General features: G+C 47.3%; 1 protein-coding gene across 1 annotated transcript in view; it reads right to left on the reverse strand.

Annotated features, from left to right (window-relative positions):
* Window positions 1-2990: 2990 nt before the first annotated feature.
* Window positions 2991-17638, reverse strand: part of SLC25A26 (solute carrier family 25 (S-adenosylmethionine carrier), member 26) — a gene marked incomplete at its 5' end in the record, with an annotated part of 77806 nt that continues 63158 nt past the window's right edge. Inside the window, 3 exons of the mRNA XM_010159143.1 lie at window positions 2991-3068; window positions 4479-4543; window positions 12920-12989. Coding sequence (XP_010157445.1) covers window positions 2991-3068; window positions 4479-4543; window positions 12920-12989 — 213 coding nt within the window. The remainder of the gene's footprint in view (window positions 3069-4478; window positions 4544-12919; window positions 12990-17638) is intronic.

The following is a 17638-nucleotide window of genomic DNA, read 5'->3' on the forward strand; positions in this document are numbered from 1 at the left end:
AGCCACGCTAAATGCACAGCGACCGGCCAAAACGCAGCCTCCGGGGACCGAGACATCTCCCCAGCCGGGCGAGGGATGGCTCGGTGGGAGTCACAAATCTGGGAATCACACTGAAACCCCAGGCGGCACCTGTGCGGTGGGCATGCCCTCGGGGTACAGCTCTTTGTTTCAGGGTTTCCAGCCCAGCAGCACAGCCAGTGCCACGGTCGCAGCAGCAAAGGCGAAGTTTTTGGGTGACAACTCGGCAACCCAAAGCAAATTCTTTCTCAACAGAGAGTAACCAGGACCCCGGAAGTTACCCTTTGGAAAAGGCACTGCAGGGCCTGGACACAGCATTAGAGGGGCCGGCACTGAAAAAAGCACCGTGTGCTCAGCCACAAACCCTCCGCATCACGCTGCGGGCCAAAGCGGTGACCATGCCAAGGGAAACCTGCACCCGCTCTGACTGCAGCTTCGTGCTGAGCTCACTCCCGCGGGCAGCTGGTGTTTCACAGAGCAGCAAACCCTGGGCACAGGGGCTGCTTTCGCCCCTCGCATCGCCAGATCCGGCTCTGGAGAGTGGTGCGGTTCACACATGCCCTGCCATGTCCACTCCTGCCGGGAAGCTCCTCCGAGGAACAGCTACACACAAGCTGGGACAAACCATCTCACCAGATTTATCAAATAACCCTCATCTTTCTCACCAATGAGTAGTGAAGCTCCATCCACAGCTTTCAACCACCACCTCCCTGGATGAAAAGCAGTCGGACCAGATGTAAACCTGCCTCCGCGTCTGCTCCACTGGCAAGAGCGAAGGGGCGCAGGGATCCGCTCAGCCCATCCCTATCCTACCTCCCGCCACGGGACAGCAAGGGATGTGAAATCTCTTGGCGTGAAGCAGAGGGATTTACTAGGTGCGGACCAGGAAGCTGAGCCCTGCGCTCTGGTTTTAATAAGGTGGCAATAAGCAACGCGTCTTTCTGCCCTCAGAATTCCTCCTCTTCAAGTACCAGATTTATTAGAGGAGCCATAAATCATTTCATGTTGCAACTGGCCAAAAAAGCCCGACATTTTTATTGGTTTTGATTAATAGATTTATAATTGGCAGCAGGCATGGCAGCCTCTGCGTTTATTTTTCCCAAGACTTTCTTCCTTTTCCTTGCAGCTGACGCAGCTTGGCCTCCTTCGCTTTTCTCCAGATCGCTTATTGTTTTGATTTCAATGGAATTGTGTTCCCTTTGGTCCTAGTCCACGGGTCCTATCTTTAGGCAGAGTTTAATTTTGGGGTTGTTTAGGAAAGGGCACGGCTGAAACACCCTGAAAAGAACACAAACGTACGTTTTTATTTTCTGCTGTTGGCTGGGGAATGGGGGGAGGTTTCCCCAGCCAAGTCTATGCCTCTTCACACCCGTCAGAGCTCAACTGCCACCAGCAGCAGGCACGGCCTCGCTTCTCCCAGTCCCTTTCAAAACATGCCCCAGAGTCCACCCAAGCCATGTGGGACCCAAAACTCATCCACCTCGAAGAGCAAACCTGAGACAGCCCATCTCCGAGTGCTGCCGGGGGGCACGGCTGGACGTCTTCCTGGAATCAGTGCTCAGGAACTTCCTGCAATTTGTTTTGAATTATTGCCCACACGTGTAGAGAGAGGACTGAGCTTTTACTAGGCTGGGCGAGCAGAGATCAGCCGTGAGGAGAAAAGCGCCCCCCGCAAAGCTGCGATGCGCACGCTGCCTGGAGCGCGGGTTTACAGATGTTACGACAGCGCCCTGCGAGCACCGGCCACGTCAGGCGGATTAACAACCTGCGAGAAAGGACAGTGAAAAGCCCCACGTGACGCTTCGTAAACCCCTTCCTCTCTCTTCCAGGCCGAGGGCAGGTGGGACACAAGCCTGCTGAGGGAAGCACAGGCTGACCCTCAGGGACTGGGTGAGCTAAGACACATATGAGTTGTTTAAGACACACATTCACCCCGAGCGGCTGATAACGGGTGTGAATCAGGCACTCAAAGAGGGCAAAGTGGTCTAAATGAAGCAGGTGCTCGTAAAAATCAGTAATAATTAATAAGCCCATAACACCTCAAAATGTACTACAAGTGCTAGCAGAGGACCTTTTGTTTGCAACACGGCTCCAACGGCAGAAGCGCAATTCCGCACCTCGGGAACGGGTGAAGCGAGGGAGCCACGAGATTGAGATCACCCCAGAGCCCCCCAACTGCTCAGCAGACACCCAGAACGTGTCTCGCCCCGGTCACCAGAGGGAAGCGGCCAGAGAGCTGCTCTGCGGCTGCTCGCAGTGCTCTTCACTCTCAAGCCCATCTCAGAGAACTTCCATTTTTGCAACAAGTGGAGAAATCCAAGCGGGCATGTGCTCAAGCCCAGACTCGATGCTCAAGGGACAAGTCAGGGAGCACATGGCTCCCTTTCCTTCAGCTTCCGCCTGTCCCTGCTGCTGGCACCATGCTGGCATCACGTGCTCCCACCACACTTCACAGTACGGCGAATATAACAGAACAGACCTTCCTGATGTTTTCAAATCTGTAGGAAATTGCCAGGAGGAGGTCCTAAGGGACCTCCTAAGGGACACGTGGCTCCTGTGTTGGCCTTCCCTGACGTCTCAGGAGGGGTGATTCACACACCTCAGGATCAACCTGTGGCACTCGCTGCCACGAGATGATGGGCCTTGCCCAAAGCTGAACGGGTTACAAACCACTTTTCATGGAGAAAAGTCCACCTAACGCCGCCGCAGCCTGGAGATTGTCCCATGGATAAATCCCCAGTAACGCTTGGTTTCTGTGCTCTTCCCTGGACACTGCTCACACCCAGTGCTAAACCAAGGACACTACACCTCCGTGGAAAGCCCTTCTTGCTTCTAGCTACCCAAGAGCTGCTCCTGGGCATGTGTACAGCAGTTAAAAGTCTTGTCTGTTTGACAGGATTTAAATATAAGCATCCTCCCCCACCTCCCAACACAGAGAAACACCACATGAAATGTTTTTCTGCAGCATGTCCTTACCCCGACAGGCCTTGTGTCCTCCAGATGCCACCGAGGGCAGCCAGAACATTCCCACTAGCGTTGCTGGAACCAGCCTGCATCACAGAGAAAGAGAGATTGGAAACTGTTGGCAGAGAGGTTTAGTTATTTACTGAGCTCCCTGTCCCTGGTTAGTGCTACTTCACAGACATCCTAATGACCTCCTTACTCCAGGGAAAAGCTCCTTGCCCACAGGAATAAGGCAAAGGGAAGAAAGGGAAACTGAGGCACAGAACAATAAAACCATCACTCCAAGGTCACAGAGCCGGTTAGTTCAGAACCGGGTATCCAGTCCTTCCTGCACTCCACTCAACTCTGTGTCCAGCAAATGACACTGGAGTAAGAATTTGATACAAACACACCCTGAAAGCACCAACAAGTGACTTTGCTGCTCACTGCAAAGGGGATTTCCTTGAGATTCACTTAAAAAGCCACGAGTAGTGTATTGCATGGGAAAATCGCCTTGAGAGCAAAACAGAGGACAAACAGCAGGACTACAGACAATTCAATTAGATGTGTGATTTAGTTAGGGAGAGATGACTAATATAAAGATGTTGTCTGAACAGTCTCAGGACATCCCAAAGCACCACCATTCTCCTACCAACGCCGACCGGGTTACTCAGCGCAGCAGCAGACAGAAACGAAACCCTTTTCTCACAGTTTTCTCACCTCTGCTACCCAAAGGCAACGCCGCCGCAGCAGATACAACACCCAGCAACGAGAGACGCAACACAGCGACGTGGTGAGCGCAGACGTGCGTGACTCGGCAGGGGAGGCGCGTGTCACCAACAAGAAACATCCCCAAACATGAGCAACAGGGTAAAAACCCCACACAGAAACTTCAGGATGCCTGACCTTTGCCAACACAACAGCTCCTTTCAGGGCAGGGAAAGGACGAGGGCTTTTAGCTACGTGGCTGTCCAATTCTGCCCTGAGGTCAGCAAGATGAGGACAGGAACACTAGACTTACTAGCAATTTAGCTACTTAATAAATGGAGTGATCTTATAAGCAATCTTCCTTCTGCCCTGATTGGCAGATGTAAGCCAACGTGATCGCTGTGCCTTCAAATTTTAGGACAGAAAATCCAATGCCATGATCTCCTCAGAAAAGCCACATACCCACACTCCAGCCCAACCGTTATCAAAGAAACAGAGAATAAATCCCTGATGGGAAGTTTAGCTTTGAGCATCTGTCTCTGCGAGACACTGCATGAGACTCTGGAAGTCTAGGAAGCACCTGGACCTTCTCAGCTCCTTTGGGAAAGGACCAACAGAGCAATACAAGGAAAGGAGCACAACCATTTCATTAATTCTGCACGCAGTACCTGTTCACATCTAATCCTTTGAGGGCAACAGCAGAAACCATTATTAATAGGTGCTGGATTTCACTCTGTCAGGACCACAGAGATGCTCTGGAACTACCCAAGGCATTCACCTGCGTGTCCGCTGGCCTTCTCCGCTCTTACCTTTGCCAACATAATTCTCGTCTTCGCTACATCAAGCGGCGTGGTGACTGCAGCTGCAAATCCACCTGAGCAAACGAAAACACCAAACACAAGTGAGACATTGTTGGTTGAACACGAACGCCACGCCGCTTGCAATTCCCACGGCTGTGGTCAACACTGCTCCATTCTTAACGCCTGCGGCGTGTCTCCCCGCCTCAGAGTCCAGGTACGTTTGTTGAAGGTCTGTACACAGAGTGCTTTATTCCCGTGTGTTGACTTAAGGAAAACAGCTCTGTACTAGTCAGCTGTAAATCCAAACATCCCCACTGAGATTACCATCCTTTTGTTTTGGACTCCACACGTATATGAACACGTGAAGGTTGTAAGGATAATGGATTCCACCTCCAACACCTCCAGACACGTTTGAAAGGAAGAACCTGCTTACTTATTTGCAGAGATTGGACAATAAGCTTGTCACCTTGAGGATTAAAGTCTGACCATTCAAACGCTAGAGGACGGAAGGAGAGGATGATGCTCTGCATCTGAAACTCATGCTTCAGGGGCAAAGCTATCCACAAGATACAGGCAGACTGGATCCAACTGTTAGACCTGGGACTTTGTTTCAAGGGAAAAGACAAGATGGTGTTTGGGATGGAGCTCATCTCCAACGAATGAAATCAGCTCCATTTTGGATAATAACAATGTGAAGCTCCCCAAGGGTCTTTGGAAATCGTCAGAATTGCTGCCACAAGTGCCATCTTACCCTCACGGGCATTTTTCTTCTCTCTAATCACTGCCAAACCTCACCCTTGGAGCTCATTACTTTCCCTTGGAGCAGCCAGCTCAGCTGTGGCTTTCCTCCTGAAAGCCAGAAATCTTCAGCTTATCCATCTGCATCTCTCACCCACAAACGTGTCTGTCTGTCTCCATATTTTAACCCTGTGGCTACAGCCTGGCCTCTTGTGCTATCTAGGGACCAGCTTTGCTGCTTTTTCTCCCAGGAACTTATTCCCTTTGCCTTATTTTCCCCATCCTAAAATTATCTGCAATCTCTCTCTCCCCCTCCTCTGTTTACAATATTTCAAGCAAGTAATTCATGCTGAGGAAGAGCCAAAGTGAAGGAAACTTTTAAAATGCAGGAGCAGCCCAGCAGTAAGTGAAGAAAGAAAAGGAAAGAAAAGGGAGGGAGGGGAAGAAAAGAGAGAGACTTGTTCTGAAATCTCTCTTCTTCCCCCTGATTTTTCTTCTGGAGCTTGTCTAAATCCTGTATCTGCTACAGCAGGGTACACACAGTGACTCCAAACACTTGAAGCCTACACAGTACCCAGGGAATAAGCTAAAAAGAATCTATTTTCTGTTCCAAGTTTTACGGAATGTAGAAAAACTGATCTCTCTGCTTGGGATGGGAGAGGGGAAAAAAAATTCTTCTAAAATCTGCAAAGTAATGAAAAAAAATCCATCTTCCCCACTGGCTCATGTTTTTACCTGCCTCTCTCTCTCTCCACCACCTTGGCTTTAACTTATTAAAGTCCTGCTTTATGTCAGAAAGGAGGCTAGGCCAGCTGGCAATCTCCGTTGATGACTTACAGTTAATTAAGGAAGGTCCCGTGACAGCTCAGGAGATGCAGTAAGGCACATGTGCGGACCCCTGGACCTCAGACAAGAAGAGCAGGCAAGTCGAGCTTGCCAACAGCCCAAAACGCTGGGTTAGGAGCAGCTCCTGCTCACGTAAGGCCGGCCCATCCCGTTCTGCCGGAAGCTTTCTAGCAGCCATACCTCACTAAAAAGCAGAAAAATGGGTCGTATTCAAGAAGCCAAAGCAGAAACTATGAGCAAGTTAAACTAAATTCCATCCCATTCTTGGACCTTCTTTAAGGTCAATAATCTTTTTATCGTGAGCCAGTTTTTGAGTAAGCGACCCAAAGGCCTTGAGAGAATGGTCTGGAGAGCAACTGCAGTACTCATGTCAGCGATGTATTTTTAGAAGAGTAAAAATAATCTCCATGGAAAATAGTGGCTTTAAGAGTCTGGATGTCGAAGCCCTTCCTTTGCCCACCGACCAAGATAAAATTAAGCAGGGAACCACGCGGCTGTCAGATGCTTATCAAGCACAAAAACTCAGAGCATCGCTCTGCCACAGAGCTCATGGTAACGCTCAGGCAGACGAACTTGTTTCCCTGATCAGGTCCCGGTAATTTTTTTATGCATTTGTTCCTATTGGCAGAAGCATCAATCTTGGCTGATAGAGTGATTAGAACAAACATAATTCATCCTGATAGGATGTTCTCAAATTCTTATCTGAGAGGTTTAACCAAAGCTGGTTGGTTTTCATTTTTTGCCCAGCCAACATCTGGATCTTTCAGACTCTTTTGTTATTAACATTTCGATGTTTCTTTTTCCATCACTAGGAAGTATTTGGTACAGATTTACCAATCAATTTAGAATGACAACAGCAACAATAAAATGCTTCATAAGCACAACAAACAGCAGGATAGCGGCTAAATTAAATGCAAGTTTGTATATGCCTGACGAAAACACAAGATTAAAGTCAGCGTTTGTTGGGAACTGCATTTTATTGAAGGCAGCGAGTCTGACAAAATGAATTTGCTCCAGCCTTAACCCTAAAGGTCCAAGGTAATTTTAGAGCGACCTCTTCAACATCAGCATGCAGGTATCCAAGGAGAGGCTACAGCACTGGCAAGGTCCCACCCACTCTAGGCTGGGTAAAAGGACTTAAAACTTGACTGTTCCAGTCATCGGATTAATACAACAGGCACAAACTAGTACAGACAGAGCCTACCCATGCTAAACAGGAGGGCTGTGCACTGCACTGTCTAATATCCAGTAAGGCCCAGCAGATCTTTAAACCCTCCTTTAGTCTATTTCCGCTGTCACCGAATTCTCCAAGAGCTGCCGCATAAGGCTGGAGTCTTCTCAGCTACTCAACAACCAGGAAAAGCAGGTATCAAAGAATCGGGTGGGCAAGAAAGGTCCAGACACATCCAGCCTTACACTCCTAACCATTCTGGCTTCTCTACAGAGCTGACGGAGAAGAGGCACCTCTGCAGGCAGTCTGGTCCCAGACCCACTCAGCAACCCGCCCCTGGAGAAGGCTCCTTTTTTCTTTGCCCCAGAAGGATCCGCTGATGGCTCAGCAACTAGACACAAAGATGGATTTCCACATGGGAGAAGGCTCTTGGCTTGTTAATACTTTTAGCAAGGTGACAAACTCCTGGGAAAATAAAACTTCACGCAGTAGTGGAAAATCCGTCACCTGTCTCCCAAGAAGTTACAACAGACACTGGATATTCACACATCAGCTGAGCAGCTAAACTTTACCAAGCTCAGGGTGTTAAACAGAAAATCCCTCAGCTACTCACACTTTCCCAGTGACCAGTTCTTGATGGAAGCAGTAGTGACAGACATCTGCAGAGGATGAGTTGCCTTTATTTGGCAATCAGAAGTCTTGAAGACTTAAGATATTCCCCTAGGTTCCTGCTGGCATTTTCTACCCTTTTTAGCTGTCCTATGCAGACAAAAATAGAGAAGCATCAGAACAGAGTGAAATACTTCACCCAAGAACAATACACAGCCCTAGGTTGTAGCAGTAGGGTAGCCGATGGCAGAATTTGCTGCTGCTACAGGAAAACGTTTCTCGGGTTCTTTGACACACTCCTCAAATAAGATCCTGTGATGGGAGGAAGACAAGTTCTTCAATCCCCATATCTATTTTTTTGGTAGCATTTTAACTTCTCCTCACCCTTTCTAAAGGGTGAGAGAACCTTCTGGCCATCACAGGGGCTCCTCCTGATCCTGTCTTTTTGTCAACTGGCCAGACCCCCAGCACTGTCTTCTGCAACACCAGCCCAGTTCAAGCTCGCTCCAAGAGACAGGAACTTGTGCTTGACTAACGTCCTTGTTTGAATCAGCTCACCTTAGGAAAGGGAAAAAAAAAAAATCCAGGTTGAGCTGTATGATTGCCTGTCTTCATCACTATTTTCTGTGCTGACAGCTGAAGGTTACCCAGGACTGATTCAGGACTGAATCCCAAACCTGTGTTGAAAAACGGAGTCGCACAGGTCCAACACCAAACCTCCTGGCATCCTCTTACACTGACTGACTTCCAAGTTCACAAACGGTCTTTTTCAGAACTTTTCAATCTATCAGTACTTATTCAAACTTTTATTGATATCATGTTAAACTTTTTATTCTGCTCCTTTATCACGGTGGGAACACCACCTGCCAACAGTAGGGCAAAGTGACTCAAGAACCTCTTTGGATTTCAGCAGAAATACCAAGAGGCCAAGCACTGGTCCTCCAGCGATTTAACCAGCTCAGAGTTAGAAGCAGACACTTCAGGGAAATCTTGAGAACTACTCAAAAATTTATTCAGAGCTATAAAGTTAAAGAGGCTTTTAGACACAGCGTGTAATCCTGTCAGAGCCGATTAGATCAAAACAAAAGCGATGGGAAGTCTTCCCTGCTAATGTGCAAAAAGCTCTCGTTAGTGCTTTATTATTCACTAGACTTGCACCTCCCTTCTCGGTGACTTTGTCACCACAGAGCATTAATTATTAACGTTAAGCCACACTTTTTTACAGAAGGCGGCTTTAACAGAGGCGATTTTCAGTCGCATTAAATGGCCACTCAGGTTCTGTGACAAGGTGGAGATCTCCTCATTGCTCCAGGGCAGTACTTTGCTTTCCCAGCCACTAATACCCAGTGGCAGGATTTCCTTGCTGCCAGCCCACTTCCACAGAGGACACAGGAAACCCACCCAGCAGCTCTTCTAGGCCAGCCTGCCCTGGTACGGTGCAGGGCTGGGGCGCAGTGCTCCAGCCAGGCAGCCTAAGCCCACAGAAGACTCGAGAGCGTGGAGTGCAACCACAGTCACACCTGGGCTGCCCACAGCGTGGGGACAGGCTTCCCTCCTCTGCCTGCCTGTGCCCAAATCTGGACAGGTATCAGCTCAGACACGAGGCAAGGTTCGCTTCAAATGCAACCTCAGGCTTATAATATAGAATGGTTTGGGTTGGAAGGGACCTTAAAGCCCACCCAGTCCCCCCCCCTGCCATGGGCAGGGACACCTTCCACTAGACCAGGTTGCTCCAAACCTCATCCAGCCTGGCCTTGGACACTTCCAGGGATGGGGCATCCACAGCTTCTCTGGGCAACCTGTCCCAGTGCCTCACCACCCTCTCCAGGAAGAACTCCTTCGTGATATCTAATCTAAACCTCCCCACTTTCAATTTAAACCCGTTACCCCTTGTCCTGTCACTACAGGCCCTTGGAAAAAGTCCCCCCTAGCTTTCTTGTAGCCCCCCCAGCTACTGGAAGGTGCTCTAAGGTCTGCCCGGAGCCTTCTCTTCTCCAAACTGAACACTCCCAACTCTCTGAGACTTCATGTAGGAAACAACCCTGTAGCTCTACCCTTGGGTTCCTCCCCACCGGCTGCTCAGATACCACCTTCTCTCACTCTCTGATGGCTCCAAACATCTCCTCTAGTTAAGGCACCAGAGGTGACAATAAAGCTGGAGAAGGCCTCCAGGGATTAAATTATTAACAGATGAGACAGAGAGGATGCCAAATCTCTGATACTTATGCTCACGCCTATTTGGTTTCTATAAAAAGCCCATGAATCGGGTACACGCATCTTACACATGTGTGCTCAACAAGGAAGAGCCAGGCCTCTCGCAGCACTTTGGCTGAAATCACTGCCATTTCACAGGCACTGGGAATGGAATTCAGTATATTGTTGCTCTTTGTTCTGTCTTCGCCAAATAATCAGTTATGATTGAGCCAGGAACTAATCGATACACGCAGACACACGCGTGTATGTGTGTGCCATAAAGGGAAGCCAAACAGGACTTTTCTTTCAGTTTGGTTCAGCTCGTTACCCTGCCCCTCAGGACCCCTGACGTATTTTTAGAACGTATTCAATTCAAGCAAAGAACACAGGAGAAAAGCATGGCTGTTTGAGTTTGCCATCCCACTACTACCGTGGTGGCATTTCACAGCATCTCTGTGTTTAAAGGTTGTTTTTGGGATAATCTTCTCCTTTTAAGGTTTCTAGCCTGATCATTTTAAATCAGATGCACACAGACATTTTATTCACAGACTGAGGGTTTGATTTTTTTGTTTTGTTTTGGGGTGGAAAGAAAGGGATAAAGAGTTCAGTCTGTTTTTTCTTTCCTCGTTTGAAGCTATATGTAGGTAGTTAATGATTTTTAACTGGGGAATCCATTCTTCAGAAAGCAGGAAATTATTTTTCCACTGCCTCCATTCAGCAAGAAGGTGAAATATTCTCAGTGAAATAGAATGGATGCAGTACCAGCTCAGATCAATACAGGGCCTGCTTGTTACACATCTGCAAAGGGACACAATGGAGACAGGAGGAGAAGGTTCTGATCCAAAAAAAGTTGAACCTTGTGAGTTTTGAAGCAGGTCCTCAAAGGACACATGAGAAAGGAAGTTAAAAATACTGCTGGTGAAAAGGAAAGCATAAGGAAACAAAGAACAGATAAGGAAACCAGGCTGGAAGAAGCGAAGCTGGAAGGATAACCCAGAGAATATTCAGCATCACCAATTACAACACAATCTACAAAACAGGACTCCAGCTCAAGACAGTTTGGGGAATAGAGCCTATGAAGACAGCTGGGCTGAATCTACCACCACCATGGACCTGGGAGTCTCTGTGCTGCTCCAGGACCTGTCATCTCCTCCGGCACAAAGCGTTAGGTCTTCCCAGCATCTGGGAAGTGAAGTGTTCCTGCACAACCGTGCCGCTGGAAGCTCCTTCTGCAGTATTTCTGCCAGAAAGCGAGCAGACCCTACTGAACATCCATCACACAGCAGCAAGTCCGAGCACAACTGGTCAGAATCAAGACACACAGAGAAGGAAGTGGAGGCACTGGGCTAGATTTCCAACTGAGGCACCAAATTGGACTTCAGGAAATTGCTCCGCAAGGCCTTGGGTAAATCAGATAACCTTTCCAGCTCTCTGAACATGCCTGAACACAGGTTTTGTATCAATCTGACTGTAAAGAAATCAAGAGAGCTAAATTAATGATCCCCCCATCGCACCTGCAGACCTACAGATTGCATACTAAAGCATTTTTAAGCTTGGTTTGTTCCAAAACAGAAATTAAGTGTTTCAATCACTCTGACTTTGTTTGCACTGATTTGATGAAGTCGGTGTAAAATCCAACAGTAGACTCAATTTTAAGCAAAATCAAACTCCCTTCCCACCACATAAACATAAAAAACAGCTGGACAAGACAACGAGAGATCATCTAAAATATCCCCTCTGCCCCAAAATGGAATCAATTCTACCTAAACCATTCTGCCACAACTCACACACCTGTTCTACTGAACTGTGTGCAGCTACGGTCGTGCACCCTCTCAGTCGTGCAGCCAAGCGCCCAGCAAAACGAAGCCCCAGTCTCTGCTGGAATTCTGCTGCTATTAACACTCCCATTCCCCTCACAGAGCTTATTTCAAAAAAATTGCCTATGAAGTAATGGCTCTGATTTTTTAAGTCATCAAAGAACAAGCTTTGCTTTTGATAATCTCTATTTCCAGAAACTCTGTAATTTCTCTTTAAACAGGATTTATTTTTTTCCACATATTCTGTTACTGGTTTGGAATCTCAAAATGTATTTTAGCTCCATGGGGAAAAGCTCTGGCTATCCATCTCTTAAATACTAATCTGTTTTTTCTATTAAGACAGTTGAGTCTCTCCTCCCTCAAACTTGTCAGCTATACTGATGAGTCATTAATTGAGGTTGTTTTTTTTTTGGAAATAACTACAGTAGGCTAAAATCAAGCAAGAAGCCTACTGAAGAATTCAATTAACTTCTGGCTTGTTTGGTAATAAATAGTGCAGTATTGTATTCTGCCACTCTTTATTCCTGTTCTAGCGTCTGGAGATTGCCCAGATGTTTCGTCCTCCCTTTTCTTTTCCACTGCAGCAGGGTTTTGCCCGCGGGCTGTGCAGCGCTAGCCTCTGCTCTCCCAACTCTAGTTAATCTACACGGCTGTCAGAGCTGTCACATGAATGGTGAATCACGGCCCCTCGCTGCAATCACTTCAGCCCCTGGGGAAGCGCTCGGAGCAGACAGCTGCACAACCCCCCCCCACCCAAGGAAAGTTTCTCCTGGATGAGGATTTTACAAATCAACTTTGAAATCATCGCAAAGCCTGACTGACAGGCCCCTGGTTTTTAAATAACAGAAATTTGTCAAAAACAAATTGGTTGTCTTTCAAACAGACACTCTGCTTGAGTCTCCCCCCCACACCCCCCTTCATTTGCTGACTTTTCTATTTCCAAACAACAACTGGATCCGTTTTCTTCTAAACAAACTTGAATTACAAAGGAATGTTGTTCTGCTATACTTAATAGATTTGCACATTTTTCCCTTTCTTCTTTAGTCTTTCCCAGTATAACATATAATCCTTTGCACCTGCAAAAGCTCCACAGACTGCTGACTGCCAAGAATCCACCACGTGACCCTGCTTCCATGACCAGAGATCCTGTGTTTAAAGAGAAAGGAAAATAAAAAGTTATTAAATGTTTGAATCTATCTGATCCCCATGTGAGTTAACTCCGAGGATGGGAACTTAAGTGAAAAGCTATTTTTGTGGCATTTTTCAGTGATGCAATAAGTGCTTTTTCCCAAGGAACTTGTGTACTTGAACGAGCAGATGGAGTGAGAAAGATGTCTGGAACTGAGGAGGGCTTGAAGCAAATTGCTTTCAGGGATTTCATATGTATGTATTTAAGCCTGTGGCCATGCAACTTCGCAAATATTTTGTGAATTTATTTTCTTTTTGGCAGGTAAAACAGCGGAAAGCAAAACTCCGAGCAGGGGGGGGTGGCATGCAGGAACCAGTATCAGTTCTGTTTGTACCAGATGTACCAAACAGTCCCCAGCACAGCGAGAAACAAGCCCTGTTTGACCCCTACATTTCTTAAACCAACCCTTCCCCTCGCACTCCCAAAAAAAGCCCCATCATTAAGAAATCACTCTTATCGCTCCCATTACATCCCGCAGCAGGTGTGTCTGTTTTTCACTTGGCGTCATTAGGGACCACACACCCTTCTCCTCTCCGCTTCTCTCACACACCATGCTCCAAACCCATTAACTCACTGCATCCTTCAGACACGCACATTTTAAAACACCGAGAACGGTGCCGTCTGAAAAACACCTATCGAGAACCACGTCAAACCGTTCGAGGAGTCCGACTGGTGTCGGCCAATGCGTGCTGGGATGTTTTTTATTATGCCAGCTACGGTCACTTGGCTCTCTCCTCCTCCACTCCATCGACCCGTTCCCATCCTCTGAAACACTTAACATTGGAAGTTCCTGGAGGAGAGGTTTCTGGTTTATGATGTGAAGATCAGTTCTGGGCAAAAAGGGATGGGATCCATGGCTCTTCTAAGGTCTACCGCAGAGAAATCAGTCTTTTGGTTTTTGATAGCTGTGGCACTACCTCATTCTTTTTAAAGCCATATTACTTCCATACTATAAAATTTCCTTAAAAGCAACCTGAAAGCTGTGCTAGGCTGAGATATTGCCCTCAGGCTCCTGGTCTGCAGTGCAGCCACTTTCCACTGGGGCACGAGAACGCATTCGCTGACTCTTCATTTAACACGCTGCCCTTGTGACTTGCTTCTTCCAACTTGGCTGGTGGTTACAGTTCAGTTGAATGTTTTAAAAATCAAACTGTTCAAGCAACAATGGCCAGCCACAATGTTGTTTGGTATCCTGCCACAGCTAAATAACTGCAGCTCTGCTGTACAAAAGCACTAAAGGGAGTTCAGTCTCTTTAACGCTAGCCATTCTTTTCCTGGTGTTTTCAGTATGGGCTTCTATTCTGCTGTCACCCACAGCAGAAACTGATTTTCATCTCATAAATAAATAAATAGGGATTCATAATTCTTCAAACCCGTAAGATGTTTTTCTGGAATAAGTTATGCTCCCTGGACACACAGGTTTTTTGCAGATCAGTCCTGTGGGATGGAGGACACCCGGCCCCTAAGACAAAAAGGCACTACCTTCCAAAGCGTCCAAGTATTGTCAAAGCACAAATCCCACCTTCAAAACACTTCAGAAGCCTCAAATTAAACCCAACTAAAGCCAAGAACTCAGAACAGTTATTGGTGTCATGCAAAAAAGCACTATGGAAGATCTGCTGGAGGACTAAGAAGAAAACCAACTCATTAATACAGACATTCATGGCTTTGCCAGAAGTCCAGCCTACTCTCCGTCACGACGGGGTTTTATGTTCATGGCATTGTTCATAGAAGTAGGAAAAGGTCAATCTTCCTTCTTGGCATGCAGCTCAAATCCAGTTTCTGATAAAGCCTGGCTTCCCAGTACTGTACTGCACAAAGAGCCTTTGCCAAGCAAGGCTAACGGTGACGAATTCCCACCCGTTACGTCTGCAAATTGACAACAGGTATTTGCAACAGTCATGCAACACAGAAAATTGTTTAGAAGGGTGGAGCCAGGAACAGTTAAATTAGAGAAAAGGAGAATTGAGGCTTCAGAACAGGAAGAAAATTCCCCAACAGTGAGGTCTACAGAACAGCAGAGCCAGCCTCTCCAGGGAGGAGAGGAAAGCCCTCTCCTTTGAGTCATTTAAAAATAGACTGGAGAAGGCACTCCAGACTGTACTGTGGGGAATAATCCTGCGCTGGCAAGGGCAGGGTGAGATGACTTCATGCATTTCTTTCCATCTCTGATTTTGGTGATTCACCCTGAGCTCCAAACCTGAACATGCAGAAGAGCGAGAGACTCTGGGCATGAGGACATCATCCCGGAGGAAGCTGAGAGGAACCAGTGTCACAGGGCTAAGAGGACCAGCAGGACTCGGGTCCAAGTTCTTTCCAACCACACTCGCGCTGCAGGCCAAGCTGACGTGCTGAAGGTCACACATGTTTTCCCTCATAGCCCACGGACCGGCTAATTGACAGGGCTTTGCGGTAAGTCGGGCATTTAAGTTCCTCAAAAACACTCGCCTTTGTGCTGCACTGAGCATGGTTTTAATACTACTGACACAGGGCAAAGCGCAGAAGCTGCTGGGGGCTTGTAGATCACTGTAAAATCATGGCCTTGCTCCTGGAAAGAAATGGTGGATTCGATACATATCTCCCCAAAACACTGACCATGGACAGAATTCCTGGTTATTTGCAGTGATACAGCACCTAGATTACACCCTGCCATCCCAAACAAATTCAGGAGAGCCCTCCACTCGGGGGGATAACGGCGAGAGCTCAGGTCACGCAGAAGAGGGGTGTTGGAGGCAGGCTCAGAGCCCGCGGGTCACAGCTCCAAACGGCAGAAACCCCCACGTGATGCCTGCAGAAGCCCTGCAACCGCCCTGCTCTTTCTACACGCTCTTGCAATATGAAACATAAACTGGGAATCACGAGCAACACAACAATTGGATCAGCCTGGTTTCCCCACCAGCGTCACCAAACGGCTCCTACCTGCTTACGCTGTACTCCTCCTGCAGAAGGCTGCAGGAGATAATGAGACTTTTGCAGGGCCATACCCATTCCCACTAGCATGCAGAGCCTAGGAAAGCAAAATGACAAGGAGCACATTACATGAAAGCGGGCCGCCATGCCAAGCCTGTGTCATGTGTATTCTATTAAGCTGAAGTCTGAATAGAAGACTTTGTTTTCCACTTCAAAGGACCCCATCCCAATCTCTCGCTCTTCCCTTATGAATAACAAATTGGAAATAAATCTTCTGGCTGAAGCGCATGGAAACTTGTACAGTTGGGGCCCTCTGCAGCTTCCCAGCTCAATCACATGCTAATATTTTCTGTAAATACTTCTGTGTGATATATATGTAAATCTCGCTGGGCATTGCCGCGCCATGTAAAGCAATACAGAGGGTGTGTGTCCCCAAGGGAAGGGACACAGTGGGAAGCCTGAATGCAGCTTTCCAATTATTCACAGGGATAATGTTCACAGAGAAGGGTCAAGTTTTATATGTGGGCAGAGTCTTACTTTTCTTCCTAACGATCCCATTTCATGCCATCCCAAAGGCCAGTGTCCTCTACTTCTCACCACAAATGTTATTTAGTTCTTTTGATATTGAGAATATAAGGACACCCCATTTTTCTGGGCAGAAGGCACATTGGAAGAGTCACTCTTAGGGTATACCAAAGGCCTTTCAATCACAAACCAAACAAAAAAAGATATTACCATTGCCTTTAAATACAGAAGAGAAGTATATGGTTGCCACAAACTTGGGCTCCTCGTGTGCTGTGGACACCTGGCTTCCAGATGGTCAGTGATCTTGGAGTAGTTCACACAACTCCTTAGCTGTGTGCCTCTCACCTTTGCCGTACGTTTGGGATAAAAGTTTGGGGCAGAAATCATCTGCTAGCTTTGTCTTCCCAATGTGGTTGGGTCTTGGTCTACATTCAGGACACCCAAGCTATGGGAAAGTGCAACACTCGCATCTCTCTCACACCTGATGACCAGACCAAGACCCCAAACGCTGCAGGAAGCACTGTAGACAAAGAGACATCTCTGCCTTGGCTTTGCCGTTCTTCATGCACGAAGAGGCAGGCAGACCTCATGACATACACTAAACTTGAGGCCTGCAGCTGAGTAAATATTACGATTCACTCCACTGATAAGCATCTGGAGTATTTCTACGTACCCTTGTATTCAAGGCAGCGTTCAACTTCATGATAACAGAGGGGAGAAAAATCTTTCCGAATTAATCACACGCATTTGTGTGCATGTGCAGTCCTGCAGACTGAGGAAAGAAAAGTAATTTTCACGTTTGCCTTTGCTACTAGGTATTTTACTTGCAGCGTGGCATTCTACATGGCTGGTCCTTACAGATGCATGGCACATTAGCTACAGGAGAAGCAAAAAATTCGTTAAGCTGATTGCATTCTCTATACATGAAGCCAAATGTCCTCCCCAGTGAATTTTTATGTGCATATGTGCAGCATATGTGCAAGTACATGTATATATTATCTTGCAGGAAACATGGAAGCCCAAACATGGGAAAAATTCAATGATCTAAGTTCACTGTTGACACAAATGTTGAGACCCCATTCGCACTAATGGAGTTGTGTTCACTTATGCCAGTACTGAACTTGGCCCCCAAATTAAACCCACCCAGACCCCAGATAAATTGAGAGAAAGA

This window comes from Eurypyga helias, unplaced genomic scaffold, assembly GCF_000690775.1.
Source record: "Eurypyga helias isolate BGI_N326 unplaced genomic scaffold, ASM69077v1 scaffold3239, whole genome shotgun sequence".
In the NCBI taxonomy this organism is placed as follows: domain Eukaryota; kingdom Metazoa; phylum Chordata; class Aves; order Eurypygiformes; family Eurypygidae; genus Eurypyga; species Eurypyga helias.